At 51.2% G+C, this 12,234-nt stretch overlaps 3 protein-coding genes across 5 annotated transcripts; 1 reads left to right on the forward strand and 2 right to left on the reverse strand.

Annotated features, from left to right (window-relative positions):
• Window positions 1-684: 684 nt before the first annotated feature.
• mfap1 (microfibril associated protein 1) lies at window positions 685-4,056 on the reverse strand. Its single transcript, XM_028968020.1, has 8 exons — window positions 3,871-4,056; window positions 2,727-2,946; window positions 2,514-2,655; window positions 1,881-2,071; window positions 1,534-1,803; window positions 1,298-1,457; window positions 1,104-1,193; window positions 685-1,031 (listed from the first exon to the last, which is right to left on the reverse strand). Exons 1-8 carry the CDS (start codon window positions 3,950-3,952, stop codon window positions 852-854), a joined length of 1,335 nt encoding a protein of 444 aa, XP_028823853.1. The 5' UTR covers window positions 3,953-4,056; the 3' UTR covers window positions 685-851.
• An 850-nt stretch (window positions 4,057-4,906) lies between these two features.
• Window positions 4,907-5,998, reverse strand: hddc3 (HD domain containing 3). The gene is made up of 4 exons (XM_028968066.1): window positions 5,822-5,998; window positions 5,450-5,505; window positions 5,148-5,388; window positions 4,907-5,077 (listed from the first exon to the last, which is right to left on the reverse strand). Exons 1-4 carry the CDS (start codon window positions 5,931-5,933, stop codon window positions 4,947-4,949), a joined length of 540 nt encoding a protein of 179 aa, XP_028823899.1. The 5' UTR covers window positions 5,934-5,998; the 3' UTR covers window positions 4,907-4,946.
• A 49-nt stretch (window positions 5,999-6,047) lies between these two features.
• On the forward strand, window positions 6,048-11,584 carry vps33b (VPS33B late endosome and lysosome associated). Of its 3 annotated transcripts, XM_028968065.1 has the most exons (25): window positions 6,064-6,127; window positions 6,708-6,758; window positions 7,389-7,522; window positions 7,610-7,690; window positions 7,764-7,825; window positions 7,895-7,944; window positions 8,030-8,097; window positions 8,165-8,210; window positions 8,592-8,686; window positions 8,751-8,855; window positions 8,951-9,041; window positions 9,113-9,190; window positions 9,270-9,343; window positions 9,422-9,508; window positions 9,598-9,688; window positions 9,774-9,848; window positions 9,930-9,994; window positions 10,069-10,123; window positions 10,200-10,246; window positions 10,308-10,440; window positions 10,526-10,599; window positions 10,677-10,778; window positions 10,857-10,932; window positions 11,022-11,144; window positions 11,228-11,584. In XM_028968065.1, exons 3-25 carry the CDS (start codon window positions 7,427-7,429, stop codon window positions 11,299-11,301), a joined length of 1,848 nt encoding a protein of 615 aa, XP_028823898.1. In that variant the 5' UTR covers window positions 6,064-6,127; window positions 6,708-6,758; window positions 7,389-7,426; the 3' UTR covers window positions 11,302-11,584. The 3 variants fall into 3 exon arrangements, with proteins under 3 accessions (XP_028823897.1, XP_028823895.1, XP_028823898.1); XM_028968064.1 differs by lacking the exon at window positions 6,708-6,758 and having other exon boundaries at window positions 6,048-6,127; XM_028968062.1 differs by lacking the exon at window positions 6,708-6,758 and having other exon boundaries at window positions 6,053-6,127; window positions 7,369-7,522.
• Window positions 11,585-12,234: the final 650 nt, after the last annotated feature.

Below are 12,234 nucleotides of genomic sequence, written 5' to 3' on the forward strand. Positions count from 1 at the left end.
ATGATTAAATGTCTGTTGTTTCCTTCTAATACCCACTTTTACAGCGGTTTACCTTTTTTTTTTTTTTTTTAGTTTAGAGTGATGCCATCAAATCATAAAAAAATGTCAGGGTGGTAGTTTTACCCGCTTGGCTACATTTGTCTATGAACCAGAAGACCCAGGTTCAAACCCCACTTACTACCATCGTGTCCCTGAGCAGGACACTTAACCCTGAGTGTCTCCATGGGGGGGACTGTCCCTGTAACTACTGACTGTAAGTCGCTCTGGATGAGGACGTCTGGTAAATACTGTAAATGTTGGATCCACAGTACCTGTAGATAGACGCCTGTAGAGAACCTCTATATGATCCGCTGCTTGTAAGGTTGTTTCGGCGATTTAATAAGTGTGTTGGAAATTAATCAAATGAACTTTTTTTTTTTTTTTACATTATCAGTTCATATTAAATGGGCGAGATGCAGACCGATGCGGTGGAGGTGAAACGGAGGCAGTTTCCCGTAGCGACGCTTTAATAAAGCTCGGTTTTCACTTCTGTTTTTTTTTTTTTTTGGTTTAAAATACGTTCCTGTCATTTTCTTATTGAAACGTATTTATAAATTTTTAATGTAGTGTATATGTACACGTGGTGTTTTTAATATCACTTATTGAAATTTGAGTCGTGACGATAGGCTCAAAGTCCACGGGGGAAACGGCGTGAAAACGGTCCTTTAATATCAGCGTCAATAAAAGAATCTGAAACTCAAAAAGCACAAAACCGGCACCATCTGGAATAAAAGAGAGAAGAAAAGACGGCTCTCCACCATCCCGCATTAACAAAATGTACAAAAAGGCGTGGCCCTCGCTCCCTCTGGCCTTCAGGCCTTCCTCTTCTGCGTGGACGGCCGGTCGAACACGTCCCTCATGCCGCCGGCCTTCTGCTTGAAGAACTTGCTGTTCTGGGCGCTCTCCTGCGCCCACGCCGAGTCGAACGACGTGGTGTCCTGGTCCACCAGGTGCGTGTACTTCGTACGTCCGGAGCGGCCGAAGTTCTTCACCTGGAGGACGGTTGGAGGTGGTGAATTCTAGTGAAACGCGACTCCACGCTTTGCTGATGGAGCGTTACAGACCTGCATGACTTTGGGCAGGATGGTTTTGTTGAAGTGGTCCTCCAACGTCGGGGCGCTGAAGTCCCTCTTGAACACGTCCTGCTCTTCATCCTGCCAGCGCGAGGGGGAGAGAGAGAGAGAGAGAGAGGTGGTGGTGGTGGTGGTGCCCGCTCGCCCCGTCATTCCTCAGAGCAGCAGGGAACGGAAACGCTCACCATGAAGAAGGCTCCTCGGTGGTAGTACTTCTGCAGGAACTTGTATTTGCCCTTGACGGACTTGTTGGTGACGACCTTGCCGCTGTTGCGGAGCTCCGCCCGGCGCTCCTCCTCCGTCATGTTGTGGAACCTGTCGATCTCGGCCTTCTCCTTCTCGAACCTGCCAGCGAGGAGGGTCAGAAGAGCATCCAACCCACAGCAGGACCTTCTCAGAAGAAGAAGAAAGGACTACTCACGCCTCGCGGGTCTCGCGGTCTCGCTTGATGCGCTTCAGCTCGCGCACCTTCCACGCCTCGTACTCCTCCTCCTCGTTCTCCCCGTCCGTGTCCAGCGCGTCCAGCGCCGCCAGCGTGCGCCGGTTCTCCTCGAACTCCTTCTTGGCCTCCTCCTCCACGATCTTCAGGGTGTAGCGCCGCCGCTCCTCCGCCTGCCGCTTGGCCTCCACCTCCAGCTCCTTCTGCTTCTGCTCCTCCGCCTCGCGCTCCGCCACCGTCACCCGGTCCTTCCTGCGGCGCCGGGGACGACCGTTATTACCCGCGGGAACCCGCAGAGGAGGAGCCGCGGCGGGGGGGCGGAGCCTCACCTGCGGATGAAGACGGGCTTGAGGCGGGGCTCCGCCTCGTCCTCGCTGTCCGTGTACTCCTCGTACTCCGACTCGGACTCCGACTCGTCCCCGGACTTCCCCTCCTCCTCCACCTCCATCACCTCCACCATGTCCTCGTTCTTCCGCTCCTGCGCGCGCTGCCGCATCATGGCCCGCCGCCGCTCGATCTCCTGCGAGGTCACACGATAGCACATTTTATAAAGTATCCCCCGGATACCGCGGTCTGAGAAATGGGGTTCATCGCAGGCGCCCCCCCAGGCATCTCCTCCACGTTCTGGGGCCCAGATATGATGTCCCCAGCCGCCGCATAAACTACACGACCCCACAGCCGCCTCGGCGTGCAGGTTCACCGCGCATGTTCGGACCAGCCGTGTTAGCCCCGCCTTGCTAATTAGCATAACCTCCCGGTGGATGGACGAGAGTTGCAATTAGTTTTTTTTTTGTAATAATTATTTACTCTGTAATATGTTACATACAACATGCTTTTCATATGAAATAAATGTTCTTAATTCCATACTAGTCCCTTGGTTTTTTTGGTTAAATTATATGACTAAAGCAGTTACGTGTAAATTTAAATCCCGTTTTTAGTAAATGCCCCTACGCACGGCTCACCTCATCGTCCACCTCTTCCTCCTCTTCTTCCTCCTCCTCCTCGCTGCTCTCCTCCCGCTCGGGGTGCCAGGTCCCCTCGTCCGAGTCCTCGCTGGCCTCCGCCACCAGCTCCGGTTCGGCGATCTGCCGGTGTCGGGCGAGCCTGGCGGAGGCGCAGGCGCCACGTTAGTATTTCTACAGGAGCGCGGAGCTCCGCGGCATCGAGGTCCTCACCTCTCCTCAACGTCCTCCGACACGCGGTTCAGGAGACGCTTCAGGCGCGGATCGGACACGTCCTCCTCCTCCATCTCCAGCTCCGCCACCTCCGCGTCTTTCCCCTTCTTCACGAACTGGAAGTCTTCCTCCTCCTCATCTGAAGACTCCATGGGAGCGTAGTCTGGACGTTTCCCCGACACATAGCGCTTCACCTTCACCTTCTCCATAGACAGCTCACCTGGGGACAGAGGAGCAGATGATCATCGATCATTGTGTCCCCGGTATTTAACTGTCACCCCTGACAGGCGCCGGGGAGCAGCATGTGGGGACGGGACCTTCACTGAGGGGACCTCGGTGGCACCTTCTGATTACTAGTTCTGCTTCCCTGGAACATCTGGCCCGACCTGGACCAGCAGCTGTGAGACCCTCACATCTTACTACTCGGAGCCGAACCTCAGTAAAGTCGGCAGGGAGTCCTGTTAATATCTACAGTGTGAAAGGTCACGATGGACATGGATGAAGAAAGGAGCCAAACTCATTTCTATTAAATTATTCCCCGTCTTTCCACTTAGAACTTTTATTTTGAAATACATTTTTAAACGTGTCGCATTTTAACACTTTATTGACTGGTAGGTGGTGACCTGGTGGGTAACACACTCACCTATGAACCAGAAGACCCAGGTTCAAACCCCACTTACTACCATTGTGTCCCTGAGCAAGACACTTAACCCTGAGTTTGCATTTACATTATTTACCAGACGTCCTTATCCAGAGTGACTTACAATCAGTAGTTACAGGGACAGTCCCCCCTGCTCAGGGACACGTGGGGTTTAAACCTGGGTCTTCTGGTTCATAGGCGAGTGTGTTTTACCCGATAGGCTACTTACCACCCATTTATAAGTGTCTCCAGGGGGGGACTGTCCCTGTAGCTACTGACTGTAAGTCGCTCTGGAAAAGGGCGCCTGGTAAACAATGTAAATGTTAATGTAAAAAAAAACAACGTGTACGTGTAGGTTGACACGGACGACTTTGACCGTGAAACTGATGATTAGAATCCCGCCGCTGATTTTACTGGGGCGTTTCGGTCACCGATTGTGGTTAAAATGCATTTTGAGGCGCGCTGGCTACGGAGTTAGCATTAGCATTAGCCGGCGTCGCTCACCTTTCTCATTGCGGATCGGCACCGCGCCCGCGGTGGACTGGATCGGCGGCTGCTTGGCATTTAGCGCGTTCTGTCCCGACATCTTGGACAATCGGCTGGCCGAACAAGAAGCGAGAAAAACCGGCGACGTCCCGATAAAAGCCTCGCCGTTGCGGTCCGGGGCCGGAAATACGTCAGTGGGGGCGGGGCCGAGACAGGATGTTGTTTTAAATGTGAAAAATACTCAGTAAGATTCAAAAACGTGCTCTGGCACTTACACAGAATATTACTGACTGAACTGTTTGGATTTTTGCTGAGGATCGAGATAATGATAATTAATCAGCTTTTACATTTATAGCATTTACCAGAAGCCCTTATCCAGAGCGACTTATAATCAGTAGTTACAGGGACAGTCCCCCCCCCCCGGAGACATTCAGGGTTAAGTGTCCTGCTCAGGGACACAATGGTAGTAAGTGGGATTTGAACCTGGGTCTTCTGGTTCATAGGCGAGTGTGTTACCCGCTAGTAGTAACCTAGTGGGTACAATAAGTGTCTCTCTCTCTCTCTGTCTTACACTCACTATCTGTAAGGCTGTAAACAACATGGGCTTATGCAATATCACCCTTATCCAGAGCACCTTACAACATGCTTCCATGTCACCATCGATGAAGTGATCAATTCTGGTTCAACTGCCTCCTGTTGCTGTTTTTTTACTGTGCAATAACTCACTCATTGACGCTTAACTTATTAACTTTTAAATAATGTGCAATGCCTTAGGCATTACTACATACCTTTAAAATGTATACTGTCTCTTGGTCTCTCTGTGCACTTGTTGCATGTCTTGTACATCCCTTGTATGTACGTTGTATATCTTCCCCTCTGTGCAGTTATAGCATAAGCAATTTCCATCGGGATTAAATAAGTTTTCGGATTCCGATTGAAATGCACTTTTCAGTGTTATAAATATTAATTCAGAAGCCGGACTAAATCTAAAGTATGTTGTGTGTATGTATGCGAGATGAACTAATTAATGAAAACTGTACAGAACACGTTAAAATAACGTTCCATTTGCCCTTTATTTCACACACAGTCGGTGGTTAAAGCTCCACTCCTCTCTGCTTGAAGAGCTGGTCCAGCTGCTCCTCCACCGGCTGGTTGGTGCCGCGCAGCCCCTTCACCACGCGCGCCGCCCACTCGAAGTACTGCTGCACCCGCTCCGGCGTCCAGCCTGGCGGCAGAGAGCAGATGGGGTCAGGTCGGCGCGGACGAGCCGGGGCGTGGCGGCGAGCCCCACCCACCTGCAGGCGTGCAGCGGTTGAGGTCGCGCAGGTTGTGCAGCTTGTCGGCCAGCTTGACCAGCTTGGCCTGGCGGCTGCAGTGCGGCGCGTGCTCCACCTGCAGGCGCTTCCTCTCCGCCTTCGCCAGAGACTTGTCGTCCGTCACCTCCTGGACGATCCTGGCCACCGTGGGTCCGAACAGCGACTCCAGCTCCGCCACGGTGGTGTCCGTGTCCTCCACGGTGTCGTGCAGCAGGGCCGCCTGCCACACCGGGTCAAAGGTCACGTCCAGAACCCTTCACAAACACACAGAGCAAGCTCACCTGTAGAACCTCGAGGTCGGAAATTCCACCTTCGTGGCTCAAGATCCGAGCCACTCCTGCGGAGACAGAAACACGGGAAACATTAAATTATTGGCTGGTAGTAGCCTAGTGGGTAACACACTCGCCTATGAACCAGAAGACCCTGAGCAAGACACTTAACCCTGAGTGTCTCCAGGGGGGGACCGTCCCTGTAACTACTGATTGTAAACGCCGTAAATGTAAATTTATTTAAATATAAAACAGGACCGAAAAGTAGAAAAGCTGTGAATGTTGGAATAAATCGGGAATTAGAAGCAGGTTTCGGTTGAGCTTTTCTGTCATTTTAGTTATAAATATACATTTAAACAGCGTTACACGCCGAGGAATCTCCACCTATGGGATGGTTGATGTACGGAGTCCCGTCCGGATCTTTGCGGCGCTGGTTCCGGTGCTTCTCGGCGGCGAAGTGGACCGTTTCCATCAGGATCCCGGACACGGAGCTCATGGTGCGACCGCGGCGCCTACATGTCCCCTGAGCGCCGGCGGCGTCGCACGCAAAGCGGTCCGGGGCGAAACGCGGAGCGCGGCGCCGGGTTCCGGTAATGAAATATATGTTTCTGACGGCCGTGTCGCGGTAAAAAAGGTCCGGAGTAGAACAACATCCTGTTTCTGACGGGAGCTGCTCTTCCTATAAACAGGGTACGTAGATTCTCCCTCTTTTTACCTTTTTAATGTGTTTTTTCCATTTTCTTATAAACGGCCAGGGTACGTAGATTCTCCTTCTTTTTACGTTGTTAATGTGTTTCTACATTTTAGATGTCCAATGCATCATTTTTTTATGTTGTCTAATGGATGCGACAATTTCTACGCTCTCTCGATGCATCTTCCCATTCAAACCAAAAGAATAATTACGACAGGACAGAACTGAACAAAGTTCTCCATGTGCAATAGAATAGAATAGAACGCCTTTAATTGTCATTATACGCATGTACGTTGAGATTAAAAGCAGCTACTTCGGTTCAGACATGAATGTAGTAAATGGAATAAGGGGCAGGAGCTACAGAGTGAAGTGGTAGCGCAAACAATGTGAAATAAATGTGCAATAATTGTAATTATTTCCATCCTGACATGTCTGACATGTTTAGTTCCAGTGATAATAATCAGGGCTGCAGCAGAAGCAGGACATGAATCCACGTGTGTGTTTTTATATCTGAAAGTTGAGTCGTGGCAACTGGACTTTCTTTCTTTAACGTAGAGACGTTTCATTCTGCATCCACAGAACTGTCAATCTGAGGGACGTTGGCTTGTGACCCCCAAATTTATCCCCCAGGTTGGTTTCACCTCAATCCCGCCTTGAAGAGGCTCGTTACGTGGAACAAACGCAGGGGGAGGGGGCGGGTAGACGTGACAGCCCCGCCCTGGCAGCTCCGCCCACCCCCATTAAGCGGGGTGGTTAAATGTGGCCGACCTGGTGGACGTGTGAATACGGCCTGATTTCCTGGGGGTGGATGAAAGGGCAGCATTACGGGTTGGAGAGAAGTTGTGTCTGAGGCCTCCACCTCTGTTGAGGGTTTGTTGATTTGCACATGCAAAGCTTCCCTCTCTCAAACCACCTATCTTCTATGTCCAATATTTGAACATTCTCGTCCAAAAATGAGTGTCCTTAAGGTGAAGGTACACAGCTGATTATGGCCCTGAGGTGTTTTTGGAGGAGTTTTTGGAGTGAGGTGAAAACAACCTGGAGGATAAATTTGGGGGTCACAAGCCAACTTCCCTCAGATTGACAGTTCTGTGGAGGCAGAATGAAACGTCTCTACGTTAAAGAAAGAACGTCCAGTTGCCACGACTCAACTTTCAGACAAATTCACCTGGATGACTGAGAATCTTCACAGATGTGTGTGTGTATATATATATGTGTGTGTGTGTGTGTGTGTGTGAAGGTGTGTGTGTGTGTGTGAAGGTGTGGCGTGAGGAGTCTGCCGTGCCACTTTTCTCTCCATGGCACAACCCGGCTGGAGAGATGCCCCCAGCCCGCCCGATTTCTCCCTCCTCAAGAGGCTGGCGAGGGACCAGCTCATCTACCTGCTGGAACAGGTATGACACTGGCCACACCCGTGTGTGTGTGTGTGTGTGTTCACCAGTATTCTCAGTATAAAAACCAGGACCATTTTTAACTGAAAGCTGCCAGGAAAGAAGGACCTGTTCATCGAGGGGGACTTGATGAGTCCGCTGGACCGCATCGCCAACGTCACCACGCTCAAGGTGAGTCCAACTCATCATCATCATCATCATCATCATCAGTGGTACCAAACACATTCATTCTACTCGTCTACAGCAACATGAAGTGGACAAACTTTACAAAGTTGAACACAAGCCGATTGTCAGCACTTCAGACCAGTAGGTGCCACCTCAGATCCGCAGACATGTAGAGTTCTTCAGCGCTTCTGAAGCCGTGTTCCTCTGCAGGTTGTGTTTCCTCATTCGGCCGCGCGTGGCCACCGTCAAGTGGGTTTCTGGTGAGTGGAGGAGAACCGCGGCCAGTTTTCCCCCCTCGGTCACTTCTGTCCTCCTGACGCTCTCTTCTTCTCGCCTGCTCACCAGACGTGGTCAATTCAGATAAAGCAGCGGGACGATTCCGGAGATACAAGATTATATTTTGTCCACAGAAGGTACGTGAGAGAATATATTATATCATACTGTGAGAACCACGCGTCAACCCGCCGCTCGTCCCCACAGTTCTACGTGTGTGACGCCGTGCTGGAGGAGGAAGGAGTTTATGGAGGTGAGATGATTTTATTACTTCATCGTGTTAAAGGTGCCCGGACGCGAACATTTCTGCTTTTCTATCGGTCTTGTTGGGATCGGGTCCCACAGTGAGATTTCCCAGGACGCGCCGCTTCACCGCCTGTAGCTTTAAATGGCGACCGGTGGAGAGAACGTTTTATGGGAGGGGTGGGAAATTGAGAATGAGAAACGGGAGGTAACCTCTCCCCTTATGACGTCATAAGGGGACAAATTCCAGATCTCTGGATGGCGAAGCAGAACGACCGAAGTTCGCCATTTCTAGCCGCCGCAGGACCAGAGACAGCCTCGGGGACTCTCACATGGGACCTTTACATGTAGGTCAGGACACTGAAGCCAGTTAATGTGTGTGCGTGTTTAGATGTGACCACCGATTCGTGGCACTTCTACCTCCTCCCTCTGGACGAAGACATCATCAGCATGGAGCTTCCGGAGTTCTTCAGGGAAAATTTCCTGGTAAAGACCTGCGCGTTGGCGAGCGGTGGGGTGGAGTTGTGGGTCATGTGATCTCTGTGTTCAGGAAGGAGACCAGCGCTGGGTGGAGACGGCAGGGAACGCCCTGCATCTGCTGCACTCGCTTTACGGACCGTTTTCCAAGGTGTTCGGAATGGGGAGATGTGCCAAGGTCTCATAATCAACTCCGCACGCTTCTGTCTCACCTTCACCGCTGCTTCCAGTTCAGAGTTCCATGTGCAGGTCGACTCTTCATGCTTCTTTCAGATGGCGTACGAGTCGTGGCGCGAGCTCCAGGAGGAGTCGGAGCAGAAGAGTCGGAGAGCAGACATCGGGACCGTCTTCCTCGTCGATCGAGGTGACGTGGGCCGCGTCTCTGCTCTTTTCTGGAGTGTGGATGGGCGCTCATCGCTCTCTCTCCTCCTGTAGATGTGGACTACGTGACCCCGCTCTGCTCTCAGGTGGTCTACGAGGGACTGGTGGACGACATCTTCAGGATTAAATGTGGTAAACGTGCATCTGACCAACAGGAAGTGCAGGAAGCAGAAACAGCAAGAAGATTCATCATGCCGTTCTCTGCCTGCAGGAAGTGTGGAGTTTGGTCCAGAGGTGACGTCCTCAGATAAGAGTGTTAAAGTCATGCTGAACTCTGAGGACAAGGTTCGTGAACGTGTGCGAGTGAAAGTCTCGCCTTTGCTGATGTCTCAGCTGCTCAGGCCTGTCTGTCTTCTCCTGAAGGTGTTCAGTGAGATCAGGAATGAACACTTCTCCAACGTCTTCAGCTTCCTCAGCCAGAAGGCGAGGAACCTGCAGACCGCGTACGACGTAAGAGCATCGTTCTCACGTATCTTGTGTGTTTTGGGGTTTGGGTGTTGTGGGGTGTACAGAATGTGCCACACTGTGTCCATGTGCAGAAACGGCGTGGAATGGACATACAGCAGATGAAGACGTTTGTCTCTGAGGAGCTCAAGGGTTTAAAACAGGAGCATCGGCTTCTGAGCCTCCGTGAGTTCATCCCTTCTTCTCAGGACAGACCTGCAGCTTTAACGCAACTTCAGCTTCAACTGTGGCCTGTTCCTTCAACCTTCAGATATTGGTGCGAGCGAGTCGATCATGAAGAAGAAGACGAAGCAGGACTTCCAGGAGCTGCTGAAAACAGAACACTGTAGGAACCGTCAGGATTCACGGCAGATTCACATGAACCAAGAGAAATTAGAACATTTAAACATGTGTTTCTATGCTGCAGCTCTGCTGGAGGGTTTCGAGGTTCGCGAGGCCATCGCGTACATCGAGGAGCACATCAGCAGACAGGTTGGTTCTTCTGGTAAAGCCAGTCGACCCCGGGCCAGGCCTGGAGTTTACTGGTTGTCCTCTGTCCCCTGAAGGTGTCGATGGTTGAGAGCCTGAGGCTCCTGTGTCTGCTGTCCCTGACGGAGAACGGTGAGTCGGTTCCTGGTCTGGATGGGTAGTTCCTGGTGAGGAGAGGCCTTTTAATCTTCATCTGTTCTTCCGCCAGGGCTCCTCCCCAAAGACTACCGTGCTCTGAAATCTCAGTATCTTCAGGTGAGTGAACCTGTAGCTTCTGGAGAAATGAGTGGCTCTTCACCTCCGTCTCTCCTCCCAGAGTTACGGCGTAGAGCACCTGCTGACCTTCGCCAACCTGCGGCAGCTGGGGGTTCTGGTGGAGCAGCAGCCCGGCGAGACGCTGACCGTCATGGAGAGCAAAGTGGGCAAACTGGTGAACGACAAGACAGCAGGTCGGACGCTGATCCAGGGTCTGTGAGATGGGTTCAGGCTACAGGTGCAGCTCCTCCCTCCACTGATCATCCTCTTCCTGTTTAGGGAAACTCACCGATGCCTTCTCCTCTCTGGCCAAGAAGAGCAACTTCCGAGCCCTGAGTAAGAAGCTGGCGCTGGTAAGGCTGTTTGGTTTTCTCGAACGTTGGTGAGCAGCAGGATTAAACTGACGGACGGCGCCTGTGTGTCGGCGAAGGTGCCGAAGTCAGATGAAGAGTACGACCTGCGAGTGCCCAAAGACATGGCCTACATCTTCAGCGGAGCTTACGTCCCTCTGAGCTGCCGGCTGGTCGAGCAGGTGGGTGGAGACGAGCGGGTCTGGCTTGCAGATGTCCGCTGGTGGCCTAGAAGGTCCTGGACGCTCTTCTGATTGCAGGTGCTGGAGCGCAACGGGTGGACGGGCCTGGAGGAGGTCACTCGCATGATCAACAGACACGAGTTCGCAGTCGGCGGTGAGAACCCCACACTCAGCGTAGCCGCGCTGATTACCACCTCATCTGCTGGCTTCAGAGGCGTAAAGGTCCGTTTCTCTTGGTTTCAGCCGGGGGTGGAGGACCAGAAGGGGGTGAGAAGACTGACGCTCAGCGGGTCATCTTGGTCATGTTCCTGGGGGGCTGCACCTATTCTGAGATCGCTGCTCTGCGCTTCCTTGGCAGGGAGAGAGGTGCAGATACAGCATTAGAACAAGTCAGCATCATGGTTTTTAGAATTTTTCATAAAAACAATTTCATTCTTTCTTCAATCCAGGACTGAAGTTTATTGTGGTGACGACGGCCATTACGAATAGTGGCAGACTGTTGGAGGCGCTTCTGGACCACTGACACCCCGAGGGGGTTCCGTCTGGGATGGAACGACTGAAAATGTTGTATATTGTACTCTGTGTTGAGTAACATTCAGGCTGTACATTTATTTAACTGTTAATTCATATTTTCATTATGTACCAAATGCCCAGTCTGCTTTGTAATGTCATTTAGTGCCAGATTTGTTCTACACGCTGCCTGTAAATCAAGTGTTAATTGTAAGAACATGTGCTTATGCTTTCAGGCATAATCTGAAGTTGCCGATGACAATTAAAAAAAAAAAAAAAAAGACATTTACCATAAACAGGATCGTTTCTCTTCTGAATTTCCTGTTTTAATTTTCATTTGTGTTGCACGGAAACACCTTTCCAGTCCATCTCCACCCTGATATTAAACCAAAGAAAAATGTTTAACCGCCAGATAGGTCAAAATGACAAAGTAAAAAAACAAAAGACAGACCAGGATGGCGTCATTGTACGTGAACGCGCAGTGACGTTGGAGCAGCAGTGCGCAGGCGCAGACGGACCCACGCCCCCTGTGCGATCACGTGACAACAGACTGTAACCAATGAGAAGGCAGGACGCCGCAGCCGCAACATTTGAACTGAACTGCTGTCAAAAACGGCGAGCTGACGGAGCAGCAGGGCGCACACGGGATTTCTGGTTTAAAACCACGTCCGCGTCTTTTTAAAGAGAACATTTCCACACCCGAGGACTGGGATCCCGCCATGAGAAAAAGGTGAAACGGTTTTCCAGCGTTAGTTGTTTTGCTACATTTTTAAATAGTAGTTTAGTTAGACGTGATATCCAGCTGGCAGGTTGACGGGATGTAAATACGCGTTTTTTAATGAACTTGTTGACTGTCAGAAACTGAAAGATGTGGAGGTGAAGCGTCCACTGACGTCAGCTAGTTAAATATAGCTTGTCTGTGTATGTGTGTGTGTGTGTGTCTGTC

Source organism: Denticeps clupeoides, unplaced genomic scaffold (genome assembly GCF_900700375.1).
Source record: "Denticeps clupeoides unplaced genomic scaffold, fDenClu1.1, whole genome shotgun sequence".
Classification (NCBI taxonomy): Eukaryota; Metazoa; Chordata; class Actinopteri; order Clupeiformes; family Denticipitidae; genus Denticeps; species Denticeps clupeoides.